The 22,620-nt window shown below is 40.4% G+C and overlaps 1 protein-coding gene across 2 annotated transcripts in view; it reads right to left on the reverse strand.

The window, feature by feature from the left end:
• The window catches only part of TUBGCP4 (tubulin gamma complex associated protein 4), a 944,163-nt gene extending 921,839 nt beyond the window's left edge, over positions 1-22,324 (reverse strand). The window contains exon 1 of one of the 2 annotated variants that reach the window (XM_044077538.1): positions 22,181-22,324. In XM_044077538.1, the coding sequence (XP_043933473.1) occupies positions 22,181-22,258 (78 nt within the window). In that variant the 5' untranslated portion in view covers positions 22,259-22,324. The remainder of the gene's footprint in view (positions 1-22,180) is intronic. The other variant, XM_044077537.1, reaches the window with a different exon arrangement.
• Between the last annotated feature and the right edge of the window lie 296 nt (positions 22,325-22,620).

The raw sequence follows: 22,620 nt of genomic DNA on the forward strand, positions 1-22,620 counted from the left end.
TTGGGTTAGAGAGAGTCTAGAATTTTGACAAACTGACAGTGAGATGTAGTTTGCCTTACAATAGTTACTGTTACTGATTTAGCTTGGTTATCTAGGTTGATTCTTACATCAAAGGAGAAGGTTTGTGATCCAACCCATACATCTCAACCTCTAAACATGAAAAATCTGGACAACGGTCCATAAAAAGTAGGTACAACTGGCCAAAACTCGGGACAATGATTAAAATAAAATCTGCAAACATGATTATGCAACCCTGCCCACTTCAGTGGAACGATGGGATACCAGCATAAAGACTGAAGTCACTAAATAATAACAAGTAACATCTCACACTGATATACAACCACCCATCCAGTAAATCCTCTACATTATTTATACATTACCCAGCTAGCCAAGGAGCAGCACCCAAGAACACCCCCCATCTTGCTGCTGTTCTTCTTGTCCAAGGAAAGATGGTCGACCTTCTTAGCAAAATATGAAACCCAGGCTGTATCTGAACAGTTTATTATCCTTTATTTAAAAAGATAGTCAACGAATAACAAGTAATGAAAAAAAAAAAATAATACACCTTCACAAACAATTCACGGAGGTTTAGTCATAAATATGCTCATTTAGTATCCAGAAAAACATGACCATGAAAGCAAATCCACATTCTCTCAGATCATCAAGTGTTATCCCAACTGTTTTTTTTCTTTTTTCCATCTATTTAATGCTAACTCACCTCTAGTGTAATGTGCCATATCGAAAAGAGGCCGTGCAGGAACTGAAGTCACTCATGGGCAGGCTCTGCCACAGCTGTAAATAACTGAACTTTTTTATTTGTTTTAAATCTCCCGCTGAATCTCCAAATCTGACAGGCAGTCAGTCACTGCCTCATGAAGCCGATGTCATCACTCACTCCCCTGCATGCTGATGACACTGCAGGTTATGCTGGAGATGTGTGATGATGTCAGCTATAACTTAAACTTATACCAAAAAAAAAAAAAAAATCAGGAACTGAAGGGGCCACTTAGGAATTTGTGACACCCCATTATTTTGACCTCAAAACCAGTAAATACCGAGGAATTTGGTACAGTTGAGAGTTATGAGCAGACCTCAGTAGTCACTAGTGAGAAAGTGACAAGTGGGGGAGTTGCAACTCTCTCCCACGTTGGTGAGTACCAAAACCAGTATGTTTAATCCTCTCCATGCAGCAGTGTGTGCACTATATGTTCTAAGAGGTTTGTGTTAATGAAGTACAGGAAGCACTGTTTGAGGGAGTAGAAGTTTCCCAGTCTACAGAGGGGTACTTAAAGTCACCCAAGAATAGGGTGTTTGGATGGTGAGCACCTCTAGTAGATTTATAAGAGTCATTAGACTCTAGGGGTATAGATGGTGACCTGTAGCTAGCCATGATATAGTGAGGAACCTTATCTATCATGACTTGAACATAGAGGAGTTCCATGATATAATCCTGTTTAACCACCCTGGAGGTATGTTTGTTGCCAATATAGCTAACACACCTCCACCTTTGACCCTAATCTGTGCTGTTGTTGGTCTAAATATGTGGAAGGCTATGTAGTACTTTCTATGGCTTTAAAACCAAATCTCAGTCACAGCACAGATGTCTAAACTCTCCAGAGTGAGAAGGGCTTGAAGGGTGTGGAGTTTTTTGTTTAGGCTCCTAGCACTGAGCAGTAACACCTCAAGGTTGCTTGGGGACTTTTTCATTATGTCGGCAGTTTTGTATTTTTGCGTTGTCTAAAAAATGCTCCGAGGGGGTGAATAAAGTTTTAGCCAATATCCAAAAGCCAATCAGGTGCAGTCCATCTTTGGCAAAGCAATGTGGTGTGTTGACCATGTCCTCACATGCTGACAGATACTGGATCTCCCTGGAGTGACACAATAAACAAACACAATTATTAAAATCAACCATTTTATGTTCATACTGTGGCATCATCCTTGGTGAAGGCAGAATGCTGCTCAATGCAAGGCTCATACTTATCTGCGACACATATCCCCAGAGCTCTCTTATGTCTCTCTTATCATATAGTCCAGCGAGGCAAGTCTCAGGTTATTTACACCCACATGTTCTATGACAGAATCATATTGATACCTGGGGTGCAGTGACTTCAGTGCATGCATCACACTGTTGATCCTGACTCTAGAATCCAGATAGGCAAATAATCGTTATTTTCTCCTTGTCTGACCTTATGAGTGGGGCATCTGTGACTTGCACAATGAAGTCCTCAATATCAAGAGTATTAAGTAAGTATATGCTTGCCTTACGGGTTTTGCATTTGGGGGACCTTTGGGTGTAAGCTTATGCGACATGTTGCTTTTGGTGTGCATTTTACTGATTGGTGAGGAGCATTGTTGCAGTTAGGTGGCTTTGCAAGTCTTTGAAGATTGGGAAGGTTTTTTTTTAAGCTCCACAACAAAAGACAATCTGTGTGTGCACGGTGTGTGGTGTGTGAGGGATGTAGCATTGGTATTCCTGATAACGTTCTTTGTATGCCAGACTTTTGCTTCCAAGTATGTTGTGTATTTACATGCCTCACATACAGTGTTATTTTCTTTAATGATTAACTGACTGTCGGAGAACATAAGACAGCTGTTACATTGCCTTAGGATGCCCAAATCTACCGAGCTGGCCACAGAGAGATTTGGAAGCCGCATTCCAGTCCTGTAATACAGTGGGGTGTTTAGGATTAAAGATAGAGTTTTAAAAGATGTCTCCTAAGGTAGTTTCTGGGGTTAAGGGCAAGATGTTATATAGTGCTAGGATATGGCAGCGCTATTCCATGTGCAAGCTAACTGCTCTAAGCTTAATTAAACACAGGTTTTGGACCTAATCCTAACTTTATAAGGAAACGTTATTGTCTAAGCATTTGTTACTATGTAGGGCACTGCAAACTGCCACTGCTCGGTGTGCAGCACTGCGCAAACTTGCCTGATTTATAGCAGAGAAAAAAAAACTGAAAACTGACTCCTATGCCCTTAGCCAATAAAAAAAACACACTCTAAGCTCCCTAGAGTGGTTCCCAACTCAGACAGACTAGGCAAACACCTTCTGCCACAAGATGAATGACAGTGGAATTTCTAAACTTAAAAGCAGCTCTCAAGGACAGACTGAACAAAAAACAACTACCAAACAACTAAGTCCCTGGCTACTTCCTCCTTCTGCAAGGCAATTTTAAGGCAACCAGATCCAGAAAAACGAAATTATTATTTTTGCCACAAAATTAAATAAATGATTTTAAAATGCATAAAAACAGTTGTAATCACCTTATATAAGGCAAGTATAAGTGCAATAAATGAAGGCTCTGGATGCAGTCAGATGTTGTTACCAAAGGATAGAAAAATCAACTCCCAAGATTGCAGGAATACAGGAATCCCCAAGATACCTCAATCTTGATGTTAAAATGCAAAACCCCAGAAACTCATATTAGTGATCACCTATAAGGGTATGGAACCCTAGCATGTTCAGTCTAAGTGTGGAACTCAAGACAACCTAGGCTCTCAGAAAATCCTTTCTGGAGAATACGCACCCACCTACGACAACAAAGAGACCATTGATCCTTCATGATGGGCCTCCATACCATAACAAACTCAGAGAACAAAACAACATTCCATTGAAGCGCCTAGGCTGCAGTCAGGGCCACAGTCTGCAGCCACTAGAACTGTCCTTCAGGGTGACTTGGACACCACCACAAGGGAAGGAAGGGCAGGATAATTTAATGTTTGGGGGCCTTTCTGAGTTTGTGATAAAGTTTCTTGGTCTTGGGTAGCTGGCTGAACATCAAAAACAAAGGAGGAGTGCCATGGGGAGTTAATAAACCTGCTTTTCCTTTGGGAAGTCATCCACCAGGGAGTAAGAAATTTGTCTGAAAAATTACTACCCCAAATGACAGGAAGCCACAGCCATACAATCATTTGCAAGCACATACCCCAAGTACCTTTACCAGCCTAGCCAAATTTTACCCTTGTTATCATGATCAGCACCTACTGCCCCTGTCCAAGAGGGACACAGATAGACCCCCGGGGTGAATTTACAGTTACCCAGCCAATCGTCCAGACTGTGTTTTGAGAGAGCCAATGAGGTGCTCTGTTTAATGTGAATTGGGGGTCTATTCCAAAGGGGCGGTAACCTCTGGGAGACAAATCTGTCCCTCCAGCAGGTTCTATTGATGGCACATACCAGACTTAGATCTTTAGAGCAAGTAAACCATGTGCCACTTGACTTGCAGATGTGCACCATTTCCAATAAAGCGGGGTCAGAGATCGTCTTATATGCAAGGCAGAGATCACCTCTGAGTACTCTGTATGAAACAGAAAAAAGTGACAGTGATTTCAGCCGATTCACCCAAGATAGCTGCTGAAGACCTTGAATTTTCTTTGTGAGGAACCTTTGTGGTCTCTCCAACTGCTTGCAGGTGCTTTGAAAGGTAGATGCCAAAAGGGGCAGTGTTCAATTATTGCCATAATAAGTGAAGACTACACAGAGGTGATAACTTCACTTTTTCTCAAGGCAATGCCCTTACTAATAAGGTGAGCCATACAGAAAGCCCTTCTTACCACTCTGGAGACATGGTGATCAAAGGCAAGGTTGTTGTCAACCTGAGTGCCCAGATCTCCCACCTCTGAGTGCATACTTAGGGTATTGCCATTGATGAGGTAATCTGCAGGTACATCGCCCTTGCTGAAAGGGATGATAATGCATTTTTTTTGCATTGAGGCCCTGACTTTGGCTCCAATCATTTATTTGCAAAAGACCTTCTTGAAGGATGCTGACATCGTTTGGAGATTCTATGAACGCACCCAGTTTACAGTCATCAGCAAACTTTGTCAGCCACAGTCCCTTGGTTTTTAGCTTGTACTTCGGAGAAATAAATTCAAAACAGTAGAAATCCCAGGATTGATCCCTGTGGAACACCACTGGTAACAGGTCTGCTGTTGGAGGTGGATTCCCCTGTTTTGACTGTATGGGTTTTACCAGAGAGCCAGTTCGCAAACCCTATGTGGGTCCTTGTGGCTGTCTCGAAGAAGTCCACCAGGTTTAACAAGCATGCGCTTCCCATGACAAATACAAACTGGGTAGGATCTGGAGATACTATATATCGTTTTCATTATAATCTATATCTTTGTTGATAAGGTCCATAATGATTTTGTCCATGGCCTTTCAAATAAGGCTAGTCAGGCTAATGGGTCTGTAGTTCCCGGGGTCAGAAGAGGCACCACCTTTGTGCAGGGGGATAATGGGGGCTGTTTTCCATTCAGCTGAGATGAAGCCAGTGCTTAGACTGTGATTGAAAAGAGTAGCCAATGGTGATGCTAATTCTTGTTTGAGCCCATGTAGGATGTAGCCTGGGATATTATCAGGTCCCATTGATACTGTGTTTTTGGCCTTAAAGAGGGCACTTATGACCTGCTCTTTAGAGATACAAGGTAGGGGAAAGGTGATAGAAATGTCATAAAGGGTCTATATTAGATAATCAAACTTTCAAAATTTCGACTGTCATATGGTCAACACCATATGATCGAACTTTTAAAAGTTCGAACATCTAATAAAAAAAAAATAAACTACACAAATAACCTACCTGAACATTTTAGCACCCCCCACATCTTCCGCTCTTTAAATATACCAACTCCGAGATCGCACTACAGTGCAGAAAAGGGAAATCTTTCCATTCCGCATTGTACGGAGATCTCCGTTAAAACGCTCGAACTTTCAAAAGTTCCCCCTGCACCCCTGACATCCCCCGCTCTTTAAATATACCAATGCCGAGATTGCACTACAGTGCAGAAAAGGGAAATATTCCCATTCCGCACTGTACGGAGATCTCCGTTAAAATGTTCGAACTTTCAAAAATTCGATCATATGGTGTTGATCATATTACACTCGAACTTTTGAAAGTTCGATTATCTAATATAGATCCATCATGAAGTATGTGTGGCAGGGACAGGGGAGTGAAGTTTTCATAGAACCTTTTGGCTAGCAGATTAGCCATGTCCAGTGGCTCAGTGTATGTGTTACCATTAACTACCAGTTTGGCGCAAATGTGAGCCTTACCTTTTAAGTTACGATGTAACTGAAAAAACGCCTTATGGTTGTACTTGCTTGAGAAAGCTAACTTGGATTCAGTTTGTCTTGGAGGACTTCACAAGAAGTCTTATTTGCTTACTTAAGTGGAGGAGGGAGTGTCTCCAGTTTACAGTGAGCTCATTCTTGCTCTTTTTTCTCCAAAGATCTTTATTAAATTTTCACATATGACAAAAGCACTCTTACATTTAAATAAATGAAAAACATACAAAATGATACCAATTTAGTTGGTTTACATCACAGACACCATTGAAACAACTGTAGTGGCAAATACTATACATCACTTATAAACATCCAGTCAATGCCAGTTAAGGATTAGATGACTCATTCAAATCCTGCTTCTTCAACCTCATTCCTGTTATGCATACATCGTTCCCACAATTCCTATTTTTTTCCTATGTAGTTTGCTCCTTCCCTTTTCTAAAGATCCCAATTCCAGTTGTTTTATCTCTGTTACTATATTCACTACTTCTAGTAAACTTGGTCTAGACTTTGATTTCCATTTTCTAGCAATTGCTTTTTTGGCAGCCACCATAATTAGACTCAGCAAGGCTTTACTATGAATAGGAAATTCTGATTCTGTAGCATAACAAAAAAATCATCTCCCCAGTCAGTCCAGTCTGCTCACCCAGCATCTCTGACACAGAGGTCTGCAGGGAATCTCTAAAGTCTGTCAGCTCATTACTCTCTCAAAATGTATGTTCCCAGCTACCTCTTCATTGCCTGTCACACCTCCAACATTTCCTATCCACCCGAGGAAAAATTATTTTGGAGTCTACTTGGGGTATAAAAATACCTTTGTAAACACTTCCAGGCAAAGATCCTAAATCTTCTAGACTTTGTTGCATATTTGGGAGATGTACATATATCCCTATTGTCTCTTTATGAATTGCTTATCCAAGCTCTCTTCCCAATCCTTTCCAAGCTCATCTGATTAATTCTTATACTTATCATGCAGTATTTTATATACTTTAATAATTATTCCTTTGTTAATGGCAGCTTCTGATCTAAATTCTGTTAAAAGCTCTACCAATGCTGGTATTTCATTTAGGAGCCCCCTATTTCTTTCTCTTTGCCTGTACTCGGATATCAGTCCTTGACAGGGAAGGCAATCTCTAACCTGCAGACCAAACAAATTCTTGGTCTCTTCCCATTCTATTATCTTTCCCTTTCTAGTTATTTGTTCCTGATACCTGGATTCCTTTGACAGTTTTCTCCAATAAATTCCAGCCCCTCTTGCTTGTTATCTGTATTCCGGACCACAGTCGCCCCTATTGGCAAAATCTCTTTTCTCCATTCTCGTGCTGGTCTGGTTCTTAGAATATTCCCTGCTATTTTATTAATATAATACGCTGTATGATTTTGGTTGTTCTCCTTAAGAGTCTGCATCCAAAATCCCAATCTCTCCTTATTTTATGAGCTTCCTCCCAGTGTCAGCATTGTTCCTTTCCACTATGAATTACAGTTTTCTGATTGTGTTATGTATAAGAGCCTCAACTGTGTTGCTCTAAAATACCCCCTCAAATTAGGTAATCCTTGTCCACCTTGTTCTATTGATAGAATCAACTTATCCCACTTGACCCTTGCCGTCTTCCCTTCCCAGATAAAATCCTTCAACTCTTTTTTTTTAATTGCTATCCACAACCTCTCCAGTTGATAAACGTATGCCTGACCTGTGTACAAGACTAAAGGGACTAAAAACATTTTAATGGATTGTATCTTAGTATCCATATAACAAAACTTCCAGTTTCGCAATTTTTGTATTATCTTCTGTTTAGTCTCTTCCCACATATTCTTAGCTGCAACCAGACTCACTTCTAATCCATACTCCTAAATGCTGCATTTTATCATGTCCCCATAAATATGGATATCATTGGACCAATTTGTGTATGGGTACATAATTTACCACTATTATCTTTGTTTTAGCTCCACTAATTTTGTATCCTGAGAAGATGTGAAACTGTCTTAAAATGTTCCACAACATTGTGATGTCCCTTTCTGGTTTTGTCATGCATAAAATAATATCACCTGCAAATACAGCCAGCTTTTCCGGACTACCATACCAATTATATACTTGAATTTCTGAGTCCCTTATTTTATTTGCAGATGGTTCTAAATATAATGCAAACAACAAAGGGGAAAGTGGACCACCCTGTCTGGTTCCTCTACTCAAGCAGAAATTATTGTAGGGGACCCCACCCACTTTAATTTGTGCTTCCGATCCCACATATATTCTTCAAAATCAACCTTATAATTGTATCAGTGAAAGCAAATGCTTCCATTGCCCTGCTCATTAAATCCCAGTCTACTCTGTCAAATGCTTTCTCTGGATCTAGATCCACCAATAAAAGTGGCACTTTTTTACATTCTGCTTTCCTCTGGATCATCAATGTTCTGTTAATACTGTCAAATGTTTGTCTCCCCTCCATAAAACCACACTGATCCATATCTATTGATTTTGGTATCACTTTTGCCATTCTTTTAGCCACTATAGACATGAACACTTTATAATCGTGGTTTAGTATTGAAATGGGCCTGTATGAAGCTAGATCCGATGGATCTTGTAGGTTCATAGTTGTCTACTAGGCTAATGACCACAAGGGACTTATTAAGCCTAGAAATGCATCCAAAATCTCTGACAAGTTCTGAGTTTACTCTCTTTAGGTATTACCATTACCACCGCCTTCTTCCAGGATGCTGGTACTTCTCCTCCTCTTAAAATACTGTTCAAGAAATCTTCCATATCCTTATCAGTTTTTTCCCTCCTAACTTCCAAACTTCCACAGGAATACCATCTTTTCCTAGGGACTTTCCTGTATATTGGATATACATAGCCATTTTATTTCTCATCCCTTCCTATCCTGTTAGTAATTGAGCCTCATCTACCTCTAACTTTAGCATATTTAATTCTTCCATAAACATTTCCATTTGTACCTTTTCTCGATTTTCATATTTCTCTGCTTTATACAAATTTTCATAATTTCCAAAATATTTCTAATACTTCTACACTCAGGGTTTCTTGTTATAGGCTCCCTAAGCTTGGCGACTGCCCTTTCCACATTCAGTTGCCTGAGTCGTTGTGCTAAAAGTTTCTAGAATTAACAAAAACAGTTGCTTAACAACAATCTTTCTAAACTCGTGCATATTGAGGTAATCCCTTACTTTCTGCTTAGCATTCTGCAGTTGCTCATTTTCTTGTTCTGAGAGATTCCCCCCTATTTTGCAATACTTTAACATTTGCCAATAGCTGCTGTTTAACCACATTTCCCTTTCTTTTAATTCCAACCTAGTTTTAAACTCCATTTTAATTTTATACCACTCCTTAGCTACGTTTTCAGAAAATAATTCTATTTTCTCTAGTAGCTCCTGAATTAATTCCACAACCAGTTCCTTAAATACCTCTCTTTTCAACCGTTGGTGGGAAAGCGCCAGTGTCATTTTTATTTCTTTACCTTGCATTTTTATTTTAGTTATTATTGGTTGCATTTCAAGAAAATCTATCTAGCCTAGCCCAGTTTTTGTATCTCTGTGAGTAATATGTAAATTCACTGCAAACTCTTAGTACTGAATTCACATCTTCCATGCCAAACATTTTCATAAATTTCTTCAAAAATCTACCATCCTTTGTTATATTTTCCCTTCTAGGTCCTCAAACACATCTTCACTGTTTCACACCAAATTCCGATCTCCATCTATAAGTAAAATTCCTTGCTGAAAGCCGATTATTTCTCCCAGAATTTTCTTAAGCTCCATTATAGCAGTTTTAAGGGGGATGTAAATACATGCCAGTGTAATCATAGGTTCATAGGTTAGTACTAGGCTAACTGCCCATGCGAGCCATTGTAAGCCTAGCCAATTACCCCTTGTGAGACTCAAACCCTGCACCTTGTGTTTGTAAGGCAAACACCTTAACTATTAGGCCACCATTCCAACTATTGCATTATAGGTTCATAGGTTAATACTAGGCTAATCTCCTTTGTGGGCCATTTAAGCCTAGCCATTTACCCCATCTGAGAATCAAACCCTGGATCTTGTGCTTGTAAGGTAAACATCTTAACCATTATGTCAACCCCCCCACCTCCTCCTCTCTAGCCAGTAGCCCCTAAGTACTACATATCTTCCATTATCTTTTTTTCCCTCTTCTATCACTATTGGAGCTCCTCTTACAATTAATATAAGTACTCCTCTTTTCCTTTGCCCCAGATATTCCACTGAATAACCATCCTGAAAATCTTTATCAAAATTCACATGTTCAGTTCTGTGTCTCCTGTAGCATAAATATTTGCACCCTACATTTTCTAGTATAGTTCACTACCCTTTTTTATATCTGTAAGATCACTCGGATATAAAGACATTACAGAAAGCATTGTTTTCTTATATAGTTATTATTACCACCTTTTATGTATAACTGCTCTTTTGCCAACTGTCTGTTCCAACTTTTAGGTTACATGTATATACTGTTTGGCAGGTTGGTCTTTTATACAGTTGTTTCATGTCATAACCATTTGCACCTTTGTCACATCTTACATAACTTTTTGTTTTTTGAAGGCCCTCAAACAGAACAACCAACCCCCCCCCCCCCAAAAAAAAATTCCTAAAACCTATGAACTTAATACACAAAACTATGTACATCTTCAAATATTGAAGTTTTTGCTTCCTAATAACAACATAAGTTCTAAGTTGATAGCTACACAGACAGGCTAAAGTTAACCAAAAAGAAAGGTTAGTTATGCTAAGATGCATGGTACAGCCTGTGCTATTAGTAAGTGCTACTTGATATTTCTTTATAACTCTCTCAGTTGAGAAATCACTTGAATGCTTTTAGTAAATACTTTCTCCAAGACATTTCTCTTTATTAAATTATCTTCTAGTGACATACAAACTAGACACAAAACTGCTAAGGGTATCTTGTTTATCAGAAAAAAAGCCTTACAATATTTAATATTCTTTTTCATTTACATACTTTGTAATAAACTTGTTACTAGATAATGCCTAGGGTTTTTACCCAGTCATTTCCCTAAGCAAGAATGGAAAAAAAACACACTATTTTTCGCTAGAATGAAAAAAGCATGTTAATTTGAACTCTGTCATGCCCCCTTAACCAGGCTCCCTTTTTCCTTTTTTTTCCCTCTCATTATATTACCCATGTTTCTCAAAACTGCACAAGAAGAAAAAGTGAAGAGGGGAGAAAAATAAAAACAATACCTGTTTACAATCCCCATTACACCCAAAAATAGCATGCAAAGAAAACCATGCTACACAAATAAATACAGTACTAGTAAGAAAAGAAAGTGTTTTCTTTACTTAACAGTTAGCATTCTCCCCTCTCTTCCCCTTCCCAAAGCATTTTTTAGAACATTAATGACATGAAATAGGGTATATACTTTACACAGTCCCCCACTCAGCAAATTTTGAAGTCCAATATTTCCAGATTTTCTTGTGCTGTCATATTTCACAAATATAATTATTGCATTGTAATTATACATTAAGTTGCCAATTGTATTATTATTCTTCTCCATCACCCAAATCCTGTCTCTGCTTCATTTCCAACATACTCTCAATTCTTCTAGTCAACTCTCATGCTCCCATCCTTCTCTCCAACATTTTCCATGGAAATACTGGAAAAGGTTTCACAGGTGCAGTCTCTATGTGATCTTTATTACCAGAGGAACAAGAAGACAAATCTCCTTCTGTTTCACAGCTCAGTTTTGTTGAACAAACTTATTTCCTCCTTAGCATGTACTTCATCAAAAAAGGAATTTGTCTCTCCAGGGAAGAATACCTTGAAGACAACCGAGTAAGGCAGTTTGAATTTCACACCTGCATCTCGACATTCCCTGAATAGTGGAATGAATTTACTCCTCTTCTGCCTGGTGTACAATGAGTAATCATTCTCCACAAACACTCTTGCTGTCTCCTACTTTTAGTATTTTGTCCTTCTGCCACAGTTTTGACAATCACCTCTTTCTGCTGGTAGGATTGCATCCTTACTATTAAAGGTCTAGACTGCTTTTTTATATCTAGATTTGGAGCATACATACGGTGTGCCCATTCATCTAATAAGTCCTGCTGTGGAATACCAGTCCAGTTGCTTATTTGTACTTTTATAAATTTAATGCAGTCTGTTCCTTCCAGCTTCTCTGGTACAGCTAAAAATCAAGTTTTCCCTACATGCTCTGTTCTCTAATTCTACTGTTTTTTTGAAGCATCTCTTCTTGAGCAGTCTCACATTCAGCCAGCCTTTTCTTCATTTCGACCTCTGATTTTTGCAGCTTTATCATCTCATCTGAATATCTGTTTAAAGTTTCTTCCATTTGTTCCAGCCTTTTATTCTTTGTGTTGATATACTCTATCAATATATTGTTTAGTTTTACCAGGTTTGTATTCAGTTGTCTTATATCTTCCTGTAGGTTACTGGAAGTCATGTCTGAAGGTTGCATTACTTTTTGCTGAACAGCTGCGGAGCTCTCCCTAGTCAGTGTTTCTTCCTCACTTTTTGCAGCTGATTTTTTCCAGATCTTCTGTATTTCTTTATTCCTGGCATCCAGGGCCGGTACTTACTAACCAATTACTGAAATACATCCATAAACATAAGTCTACTGGCCTTCTCTGTTGAATTTCTGTTTTCACGCTGAGAGAGCTAGAAAAAAGCTGTTACTTTGTCAGTGTGCAGCCATCTTGGAACTCCAACCACCTCCTTACTCTTAGACTGCAGTTTCTTCCTTCTATTGTAAAGCCTGTTAATGGTGGTTGTCCACCAGGCAGGTTTGTTTTTCCTTGAAGAGCTTGTTTTGGTCCTAACAGGTACTGCCAAGTCAATGCAGCTATACACTTGCTTGTATAGGGCACTGGTGTAGAGCTCGGCATTGTTACCAGTTCCGTATGATGGGAAAAGTTGTTGTGTCTTTCGGCTTTTCCCAGTTAGGGGTCGCCACAGCGGAACTGCGGTCCGCTAATGATTGGCAGTACATTTTTTTTTACATGCCGGCTCTGACGCACAACCTTCAATGAAGGTACACCCATTCACGCATGTCTCCACGCAGAAGATGCTCTAACTGAGAATCGAACCGGACAGCGTCTGACTGTGAGGCGACAACGCTACTGCAGCACCACCACCGCGGATATGACGGGAAAAGTGCAATGAAGCTATTTATACCATCCCATAAGAGGTTATAATCTGCTTTGGAGAAGTTTTTTTTTAGTCTAGTTGCTGCTAGGGGCAGGTCAGGTGTGATAGTTACCTCAAATAAGACCGATTTGTGGTCAAATCTCACCAGGGAAGAGCTCACAGTGGGGGAGCTACAGTGGTCTCCCATATTGGTAAGCACCAGGTCCAGGATGTTGGCACCCCTGGTGGGAGTGTCAACCAGGTGGTCCAGAGCACTGGAGTTGACAAAGTTGAGGACCCTTTGGGCAAGTGAGTTTCAGCATGAGTAATTCACACAGTCAATGCTAGGGTAGTTAACATGGCCCAGAACTATGTTGTTAGGATGTATCTTTATAGACTCAAGTTAATCCAAATAGGCAGAGGGTGTATCTTGATTCATGGAGGGGGTTCTGTAGCTGTCAATGACTTGAATAGGTGTCCTACTAACAGTTAATTACATCTGAAGTATTTCTAGGGCATCATACTGTTTAACCCAATCTGGAGGTGTATTTATCCTTGATGAATATCGACACACTGCCTCCATTAGTTTTCTTGCCTTCAGTTTGTGGTCTGAATGGTGTGGAAGGAGGTGTAATCTGGTATGGCTGGGGTGCTCTCCACAGCATAGAACCAGGTCTCCATGACTGCACAAATGTCTGTCTGAATCATATGGGTGAAGAATAATTCCAGTGAGTGCAGTTTCATGTTAAGATTCCTAGCATATAGCAACACGACCTTGACCAGGTCTTCATGACTGCACAAATGTTTGTCTGAATCACATGGGTGAAGAATGCTTCCAGTGAGTGCAGTTTCATGTTAAAATTCCTAGCATACAGCAACATAACCTTGAGGTTGTTTTTGGTTGGTATTTTTACATCGGGAGTTTTGTCCTTGTGATACTGCCTAAAAAGGGGGCTATGAGGGTGGCAAGAGCCTTAGCCAGTAGCCAAAATCTCAGGGGTGACAGATCAAGACTACCTCTGGAAAACCATCGAAGTTTGTCAATCATGTCGTCCCAGGCTGACAGGTACTGGATCCCCTAAGAATGACACCAAAAACTAAGCCAATTATTGAAGTCAATCATTTTCTGTTTGTACTGAGGCATCATTCTAGGTGAAGGTAAAATGCTGCTTAAGGCTAAGGCCATACCTGCCCGAGACACATAGTCTGAGAGCTCAGTCATGTCTCTCTTCGGGTCCCCTTCAGTTTGCCAACATTCCAGAATGCTGACAACCATATGGCCGACAACATATGAACAACATTCAGAATGTCGACAATGCAGAACCGGCATTTCACTATAATGCAGAATGGAAAGATTTCCATTCATGCACTGTAGTGAGATCTCGGAGTTGGTATATTAAAGTTATGGGGGGTGCGGGGGGCAGAGCACCCCATGGGGGATACAGGGGGGCATAGCCCCCCTGCTAGCAGTTGAAAGGAAATGTTATTTTCTTTTTCTATGGACTTCTCACAATGTAGGCATTCTGAATGTCGATCATATGGTGTCGGCATTCTGGAATGTCGGTGTTGTATACGGGATCCCTCTCTTCATATAGTCCAGACAGGTACATCTCAAGTCATTCACACCAACATGGACTATGACAGAGTCCTAACTGTTGTTGACAGACTTGAGTGCATGTGTGATATGGCGGACCCTGGCACCTGACAGACAGCTGACTGTGACCTTCTCCTTATTCAGCCTGGTCGAGGGACATCTGTGCGTCTCACGATGGAGTCTCCTATGACTAGTATGTTAGTTTAATGTTTAGCCTTATGGGCTTGACAGGTAAGACACTGATGCCTGAGTTATTGTGTACTGTGTTCTGCAGAGGAAGTATTATGTGTAGCGTGGTTGTGTCTGTGTTTGGGAGGTCTCTGGTGTTTCGGTAAGTTTGTGGCGAGGACCTCTGCATATGTAGGTATGTGTGATGTGGGTTTGGATGGAGTAGGTGGTGAGGTGTGCATGCTGACAACCCTGTCAGTGTCATACGTATTGACTGGTGTGAGAGAGTATTGATTCAAGGTTTTTAATATAGTTGCATCTCTCAAATGTTGAGTTTGTGTGAACTAGAAGTAGAGGGTTGTCTATGTATATGAGGTAGTTGCTACACTGCCTCAGGATGCCCATATCAACCAAGCTAGCTGGAGAAACTGTGGGAAAATTGCCCGTTCATAGTGCTAGGTAAATTTATATGGTCAGAAACAGGAATATGGTAGGAAAGAGGTCACAGCTAGTGGGAGAGTTGTGTTAATACCTCAGAAGCTACACAATGTTAAACTAGTAGGTAGAGTGGGGCCGCAGAAAAACTCTTGAGGCTGTTATTACAATGGGGTGCTTACACAGCTTCAATAGTACTGTCTTTTTGCCTGGAAATGTACTAAAGATGAGCAGCTATACTGTTGGGATTTAGCTGTATCTAAGGGAAAACTTGCCAAAATTAAATGTCTGACTATGATGCACAATTGCATGGCACTCTGCTGTGCTGTGCGATGAGCAAATAAGCAGAAACCCACTCAAGGGTGTGGGGTTAAATACCAGTTAAAACCTACAACAAGTTTAAAAAAAGCTCAAAAGAACCAATAAGGTGCTTACTCCAAGCCCCAGACCAGCCAACCTTTACCAGTCAGGGACCAATCAGCACAATCCTCTTACTAGAGTGCAGAAGGGCCCTTTCTTATCCAAGATGGCCTAGAAAATGTGCTCAAAACAAACAGCCACTACAAACAACCAGGAACAAAAACAGCAACCCTGAGACTGGACTATGCTACAGCTACTAGCTACACTATTTTAGGCAGAAAACATTGCACTATTGTTTTACCACAGCAGAAAACAGCAGTGAGACACTAAATAAAAGTTTTAAACAAAAAAAAAAGAGCAAGGAGATGCTAGAGAATGCTTTTAACTGCAAACAAATCAACTGTATGACACATTCCTTGACAGAAAAATCAGAACAAACAGGTGATTAACAATGGAGAAAATTTCCAGTTAACTTTCAAACAGTGAAAATGACTAAAAAGCTTTACAAACAGTGAAAATAGTAACTAAAATGATTTAACAGGCCCAGTAAGGCATATACATGCACAACCACACACACACACACTATATATATATATATATATATATATATATATATATATTTTTTTTTTTGCGCGTTTGAAGCTCCCCCACACACATCAGGGGTGCACAGGGGCTTGCTCTCCTGCAAAAAAAGAAGTTCAAATGAGAAGAGCAAGGTTCGATATTCACTCTTCTGCAATTTCATTTTTTTCCCCATCATGTCAGTGCTTGGCGTTATGAATGCCAACATTTCAAGAGTGAGACCCCTGGTTCATTAAGGAAATCAACACCTACTCCAAATTCAGAATGCAACTAAAAAGCAATTCTTCATCTCAGCCAAAAGCTCCTGCTTCAACAAAGGATATAAAATCCCCATTCTAAGTCTCATTCTCTTCTCTCAAGATTCACTGAAGACTGACCCACTTCAGAAACTAATGGATATACTGTATACTACACTCTTCTTCCTTGTGCATTTCACCGTGCTTGTTTACTAGACTGTATATATACACATTTTTTTCTCTGCAACTGGTCTGAGCTACTTTCTTATTGCTTATATTTCTGTATTTTTTGATTGTGAAATGTTTAATATTTCACCCCGTCTAAGCCTAGACTGGTCAATACCGATCAGTGTGCTACCCCGGTAAACAAATAAATAAAACTTTTGGACATATCCTACATAGAGAATCCAGATATTCCAGTTTACTGAAGTATGGTTAAAGCCTGCAAAAATAATTATTTCCTGTTTATAGGACATCTATAAAGTACATTTAGGAGTCTCACATGATTTTAAAGGGACATAAAAAACTTGTCCTGTTATAGGCTATGAACTTGATTTTGCTAGTCCATCTCCTGTACATTTTCTGGTAAAATGCTCAACTGTTTAAAACACCATTAATTTAACCTCTAACCAGGAGCTAAAAAACGTAATACTAAAGTCTGAGAATAAAGATGTTTAAGCTTTACAATGTTTTAAAGAACAAAACAACTCCAGCATTAACCATTAATACTTGCATACATCTCTCAGCAAAAGGTCATTGTGGGGAATACCTGACTGAAAGAAGAATGGGGCCCTTCATCCATTTTAAATATTTTTTAGTCTCTGTTCATATCCACACTCACCGTGTCCCCATTCATTATCAGCGCATTCATTCCCCAACACTTGGTTTCCCTGGATGGAGTGAAATCAGCCCTTGCAAGTCTCAAACCCAGAACCCTGCACATCACAGCCACAGCAAGTTACCACTAAGCCATCTGACCTGACCTGAAGAAAGAGACAGGCATCACTGGTATAACCAAGTTGGGGAGAAAACAGAAGTTCTTATGAATATGCCTAACATCCCTTCAGTTAGCTTGAAAGTTGGGTGCAAATACCTGCTATGCTGGATTATTACAGGTACATGCCTCCATACATACCAATCCCCTAGTACACACTGCATTATTTAGCAGGTTTGGACCATCTCCCAAGCCCCTATTGGAACAGATGCACTTTGAGGTCTTCCCCAAATTGTGCTCCTGTGGCAAGACTGCACAAACACTACCGCCGCCAAGATGGGACCCCATTCCTGATCGTGGTAATGAGGTACCAGAAGTACAAGGAATCACCAAAAACAACCTTGAATGCTTTTTCTGAAATCAGTTTGTCTGTGTGTTTTGCAAAGTTTTCACTCTTCCTCCTCCTTTTTTTTTTTTTATAGCAACTCTAAAAAAAGTATTCTTTATTTAAAAAATCTTTATATTTTTAAAATGAAAGGTGCATGGGGATCCCTAAGAGTACAAAACTGAAATTGCTGGCTACACTCTTGTCTTACGCTGCCAACTGGTTTTGCTTATAACTTTGACAGTTACATAATGTACACCTCTTCTTTAGATAGTTGACTTGTATCTTTTTCATCAGGCTACCTGCCATTCATATCTGCAACATGTACCACATATCTCTCAAATAGTGTATAAAAACATTAGTTTATGTTGTGCCTCTGTCCCTCCTCTAGCCACAAAAATTCTAGATGATATTAGGCTATCTGCCCTATCTCATTTAATGAGGTAGAGATGATCCACAGTTTAGCATCTGCCTCACATCCACCTCACAAGATTTCTCTTTTATTGAGCCCCACAGGTGCTCTTCCACAACAGAGAAGATTCCATCTACCCAGCCAGCCAGGTGCTCTGCCTCACAATATCTCATGACATGCTACAGATTTGGATTTGCTGAGTTTTTTGGATGAGGGATTCTCTCATTTTTGCATGATTGGGTATGTTGCTCAAGTTCCATGCATTTATTTGGATGGTTTGACATATGCTTGACTGTAGAGCTGGAGTTTCTTCAACACTGGCAGCATATGACAGATTTGGAGTCCCCCTTATCCTCTGGAGGAGTATTTGGGGTGAGTCTCCCAAAAGTCAGATGTCGGGTGAGATACATGATTTTTGAATCCTGGCCTTTTGACAGAGGGTATGGATTAGTATGAGGGAACAATGACCTCACTAGATCTGGATGTGAAATACTTCATGATCAGGATCTCAATGTCTGATAAGGGATGATGACAGTTAGCAATGACCGTCAAAGGAAAGGGTACTGGTGAACAGGGTGGGTGGGTCCCTGATAACCTCTTCTGTACTGGGGTGGATCATGTGCTCAAAAGAAAGGAAGTGTCTAGCAACCTTTGGGTCTCCCTTGTTTTTTTCTTCTGGGGTTTTTGGTCCCTTTGTACCTTATGACCTTCAGGTTACCTCATTTTTTTTTTGCCTGTTTCTGGTCATTTTCATGGCTTCCTTGGGCTTCTTCTGTGGCTTCTTCTTTCTGCTGAACCTCGTTTCTCTTCTACTTCCCACATGTCCCCATGTTGTCCTATACTGTCCGCCATGATGCCCTAACAAGGCCAGTCTGCAAACTTTGTCAGCCAAAGTCCTCCACTGTTGGGACACCACTCTGAGAAGTACTGGGGCACATCTAACCCTGTGGGTTCAGCCCCTCTTGTGACACTACTTGAGTCTGACATAGCCAGAGCCTCTAGCCCTGTGGTGTCCCAGTTTTTTTTACCAACCTTAGCCAGTGTCCTGTTAATAGTTCTATGGAGAGTCTTGTCCTGTTGACTGCAAGCCCTTGTGTCAAGGCCTGGTCAGCCTTTGTGTCAAAGGCAAGATCACAAATAAAAATCAGCCAAAGACAAATGGACTCCAAGGTCTGCCAATGTCTGCAAGTCAAAATTTCATTGTTCTTAATCGGTTCCGTCTCCCATTCCTGGCTTTCTTTGACTATTTTGTTATAGCTTTATAATCCTCCTTATGTCATCCATTAAGGCACCGCCTTTGTGGATGGGACCCCAGGTTCCAGACGGGACTTGTGCTGCAGCATCCTGTGGTAAGGCTGCGTATGGGGTCCCAGAGCGCCCCCGCCAGGGTGGCCCGCAGGCTTGGATTAACACGCTGCAGCAGCCAGCGCCCTCCCATCGGTTTAATTCCCTATGCAGCACACAGCCGGGCTTTCTTTCAGCATTTTGCCTGTGTTGTTTTAGCCTTAGACAGGAGAGCTCTCACCTGTTCTGTTGATTTGTGGGGGAGGCTGGGAGAGGCTGGGCAGTATCTCTCTTGGGGGAGATGGGGGGGGAGGGGCACTGGGTGTCTTTTTTCTGTCTGGTGTTGCATTTGTATGTCTGTTGATTGATAAGTTTTGGCCTGTTTTCTAATGTTGATTTTGTATTCATTGTTCCCAGGGTTCCAGACATAGCTGAAAAATTTTTTATGATTGTCCTTTTGAATCTGAATATTTTTTTTTGTCTTTAATCCTAGGCTTACTTTTATGAGGGTGGCTTTATTTGATTTAATAATGATCAGCATTGACTTAATAATGGTTTATGGATTTTGTTCTATCTTGTAATAGCTTTATTGTAAAGTTGTTTGTTGTGGAAAGAGTCTTGGTTTTGATGGGTTTGCCCTTGTCCATGCAGTCCTGAGTTTTTTTTAGGATTGTGATTGGGTTTGATCCATTGTGTTCATAGTAGCTTTTTGTGGCTCTTCCGCTGGCTTCTACTGGCTTGGTGGAGTTGAGTGGGGGGAGGGGGAGGATGGGGATAGTGTGAGCCACACCAGTGGTGGATGATCAGAGGGACAATGAGGGATTGAGATTATTTGCACCATGTTTGATCACCAATGATGATATACTTTTGTCCCCATGTTTTTGATAATATTGGTGTGAATGTTTAGTTCCATTTTGTGGGAATGGGAACTAGCTGTAGCTGTTCCATAGTCCATGAAGGGATGAACCGGGGAACTGCTAGCTAGTGGGTATTAAAAGTCAGGCCCTATATTGGTGTTGTTGTATATATGAATATGGTGTCAGGTGAGCCATTATGGCTGTGTTTATACATTTATAAGGTTCGAGTGCCTGAGTCTGGTGTGAGGGGGTTCCTGAGTTTGTAGTTGCAATTTGTATGCTAGTTTTGCCTATGGTTAGTTGCACGTGCATGTTGATGGTGAACGTGAGGTATCCTTAGTTTATATTGTATGAATATGGATACGAATATTTATACATATGAATTTTTGGGATTTTTGGGGGAACGGTGAGGTGGCGGTAAAACTCAATAGTATGAGGTAAAGGGTAAAACCGGGTGGTGCAGGTGCCTTACAACTTCAGTCAGTTACAGCACAGACATCGATGTTCTCCGCTGAGGAGAAGGGTGCATTGCAGGATTTGAGCTTCATTTCTGGAGCAGCATTAGCATTTTTTGTTTCTTTTTCTTTTTTTTTTTTTTAGAATTGCCGGTTTTTAAACTTTGGCCCAAAAAGGCACTATGGGGGGTGGCGGGGAGCCTTAGCCATAGCCAATATCCGAGGGGGGGTGACAGGTGCAATGGCTTCCCAAGCAGCAGCATGGCTTGTCAAGCATGTCATCCAGGCAGACAGACACCCTCCTGACACTTGAAGACATTAAGCCAATTTGCCAATTGTTGTCATCTTGTTTGTCTTATATGGTGTCTTGAAGGAAGGATGAAGCTCAGGGTCAGGTCAGGGGTCAGGGGGCCTGGGCCTGGGGATCAGAATCAGAGAGCTCCTCTATGTCTCTTCATGTAGTCCAGGGAGGTAAAGGTCAGGTCGTTCACACCAGCCAATGACTGTCATATTTGTATTTGTACTTGCCGTGGACCAGAGTGTTGTTGTGTTATGTGGCGATTAGCGCCCGTTAGGCAGCTTACTGTGACCCTCTCCTTGTTCAGCCTGGTGAGTGGGACGTCAGTGTGTCTGACTATATTACATAATCTTCAGCAAGTCACTTATTCTGGCTCTCAAAAATCCTCTATACTAAAACAGAGAAAAATATATTCTTGCACTATAAATGCATATTCATTTACGGTTTCTGTATATACTACACAGATTGTTATTACACTTGATTTCGCGGTTTGTAAATCGTGAACACACTTCTGGGGAAAAAAAACAAACATTCTCCACACCTGTCACAAATTAGCATAGCTCTCAACCTTCGAGTTCCAAAATGAGGACAATTACCTACCATAATGGGGAACAAACGGGCAAAATGTGGAAGGCTCACTAACAGCTTAATTTAGAAAGTTCATAGGATGGTTGAAATGTGATATTGCTAATTATGTACTATTTCTTTTAATGAATTAGTATGATTAAGTTCTATATACTATGGATATCATTTAAAAAATGTTAACGCTGAATGTGTGACAGATCCTTTCAATGTTGAACTTTGAGGAATATGAATGTTTTAAGATACCAAATGAAGAACGATCCTCTTAACGAGGTACACTTCAGAGGTATATGATGTATAAACAAAAACTTGGTAACAACATACAGAACACCCATCACTCCTCCTTGATTAGTCACTGATTGCAATTTGTCCTTCTATGCTGCTTAACATTTAACTATACTAAATAATTACCTGCAGTCCATTTCGTTTATTCCACACAAATACAGAACCTGGATAACCACTAAGAGCCAATAATAATTCATGGATCATCCCGACAAACTACAAGGAATGCATACGAAGAGCGCCCGATTTGCCGCTTGAATACGTCATCACTGCGTTCGCCACATTACTTATGGGACGCGTAGTTCTCTTTTAAACAAAATAGCACAACGTTGTAAGAAGTGATTCAAGTGTTTTAAAGTGTAAAGCGTGGTTGTATGTATTTTTTGTTGCGAAAACAGATTTCTTTGGCGGTAGTTTTGATCCACTATATTCTCAATACCTAGTCATTGAAGCTTAAACTGCCAATAAAGCAAGGAACTGGAGTAAATTGAAATATCTTTCCTCTGAAAAATAGTCTGTAATATACACATACTAGTTGCCGTTGTTGTGCTGATGTTTGATATATTAAA

Source organism: Protopterus annectens, chromosome 7.part0, assembly GCF_019279795.1.
Source record: "Protopterus annectens isolate FY-2018-M chromosome 7.part0, PAN1.0, whole genome shotgun sequence".
NCBI lineage: Eukaryota > Metazoa > Chordata > Ceratodontiformes > Protopteridae > Protopterus > Protopterus annectens.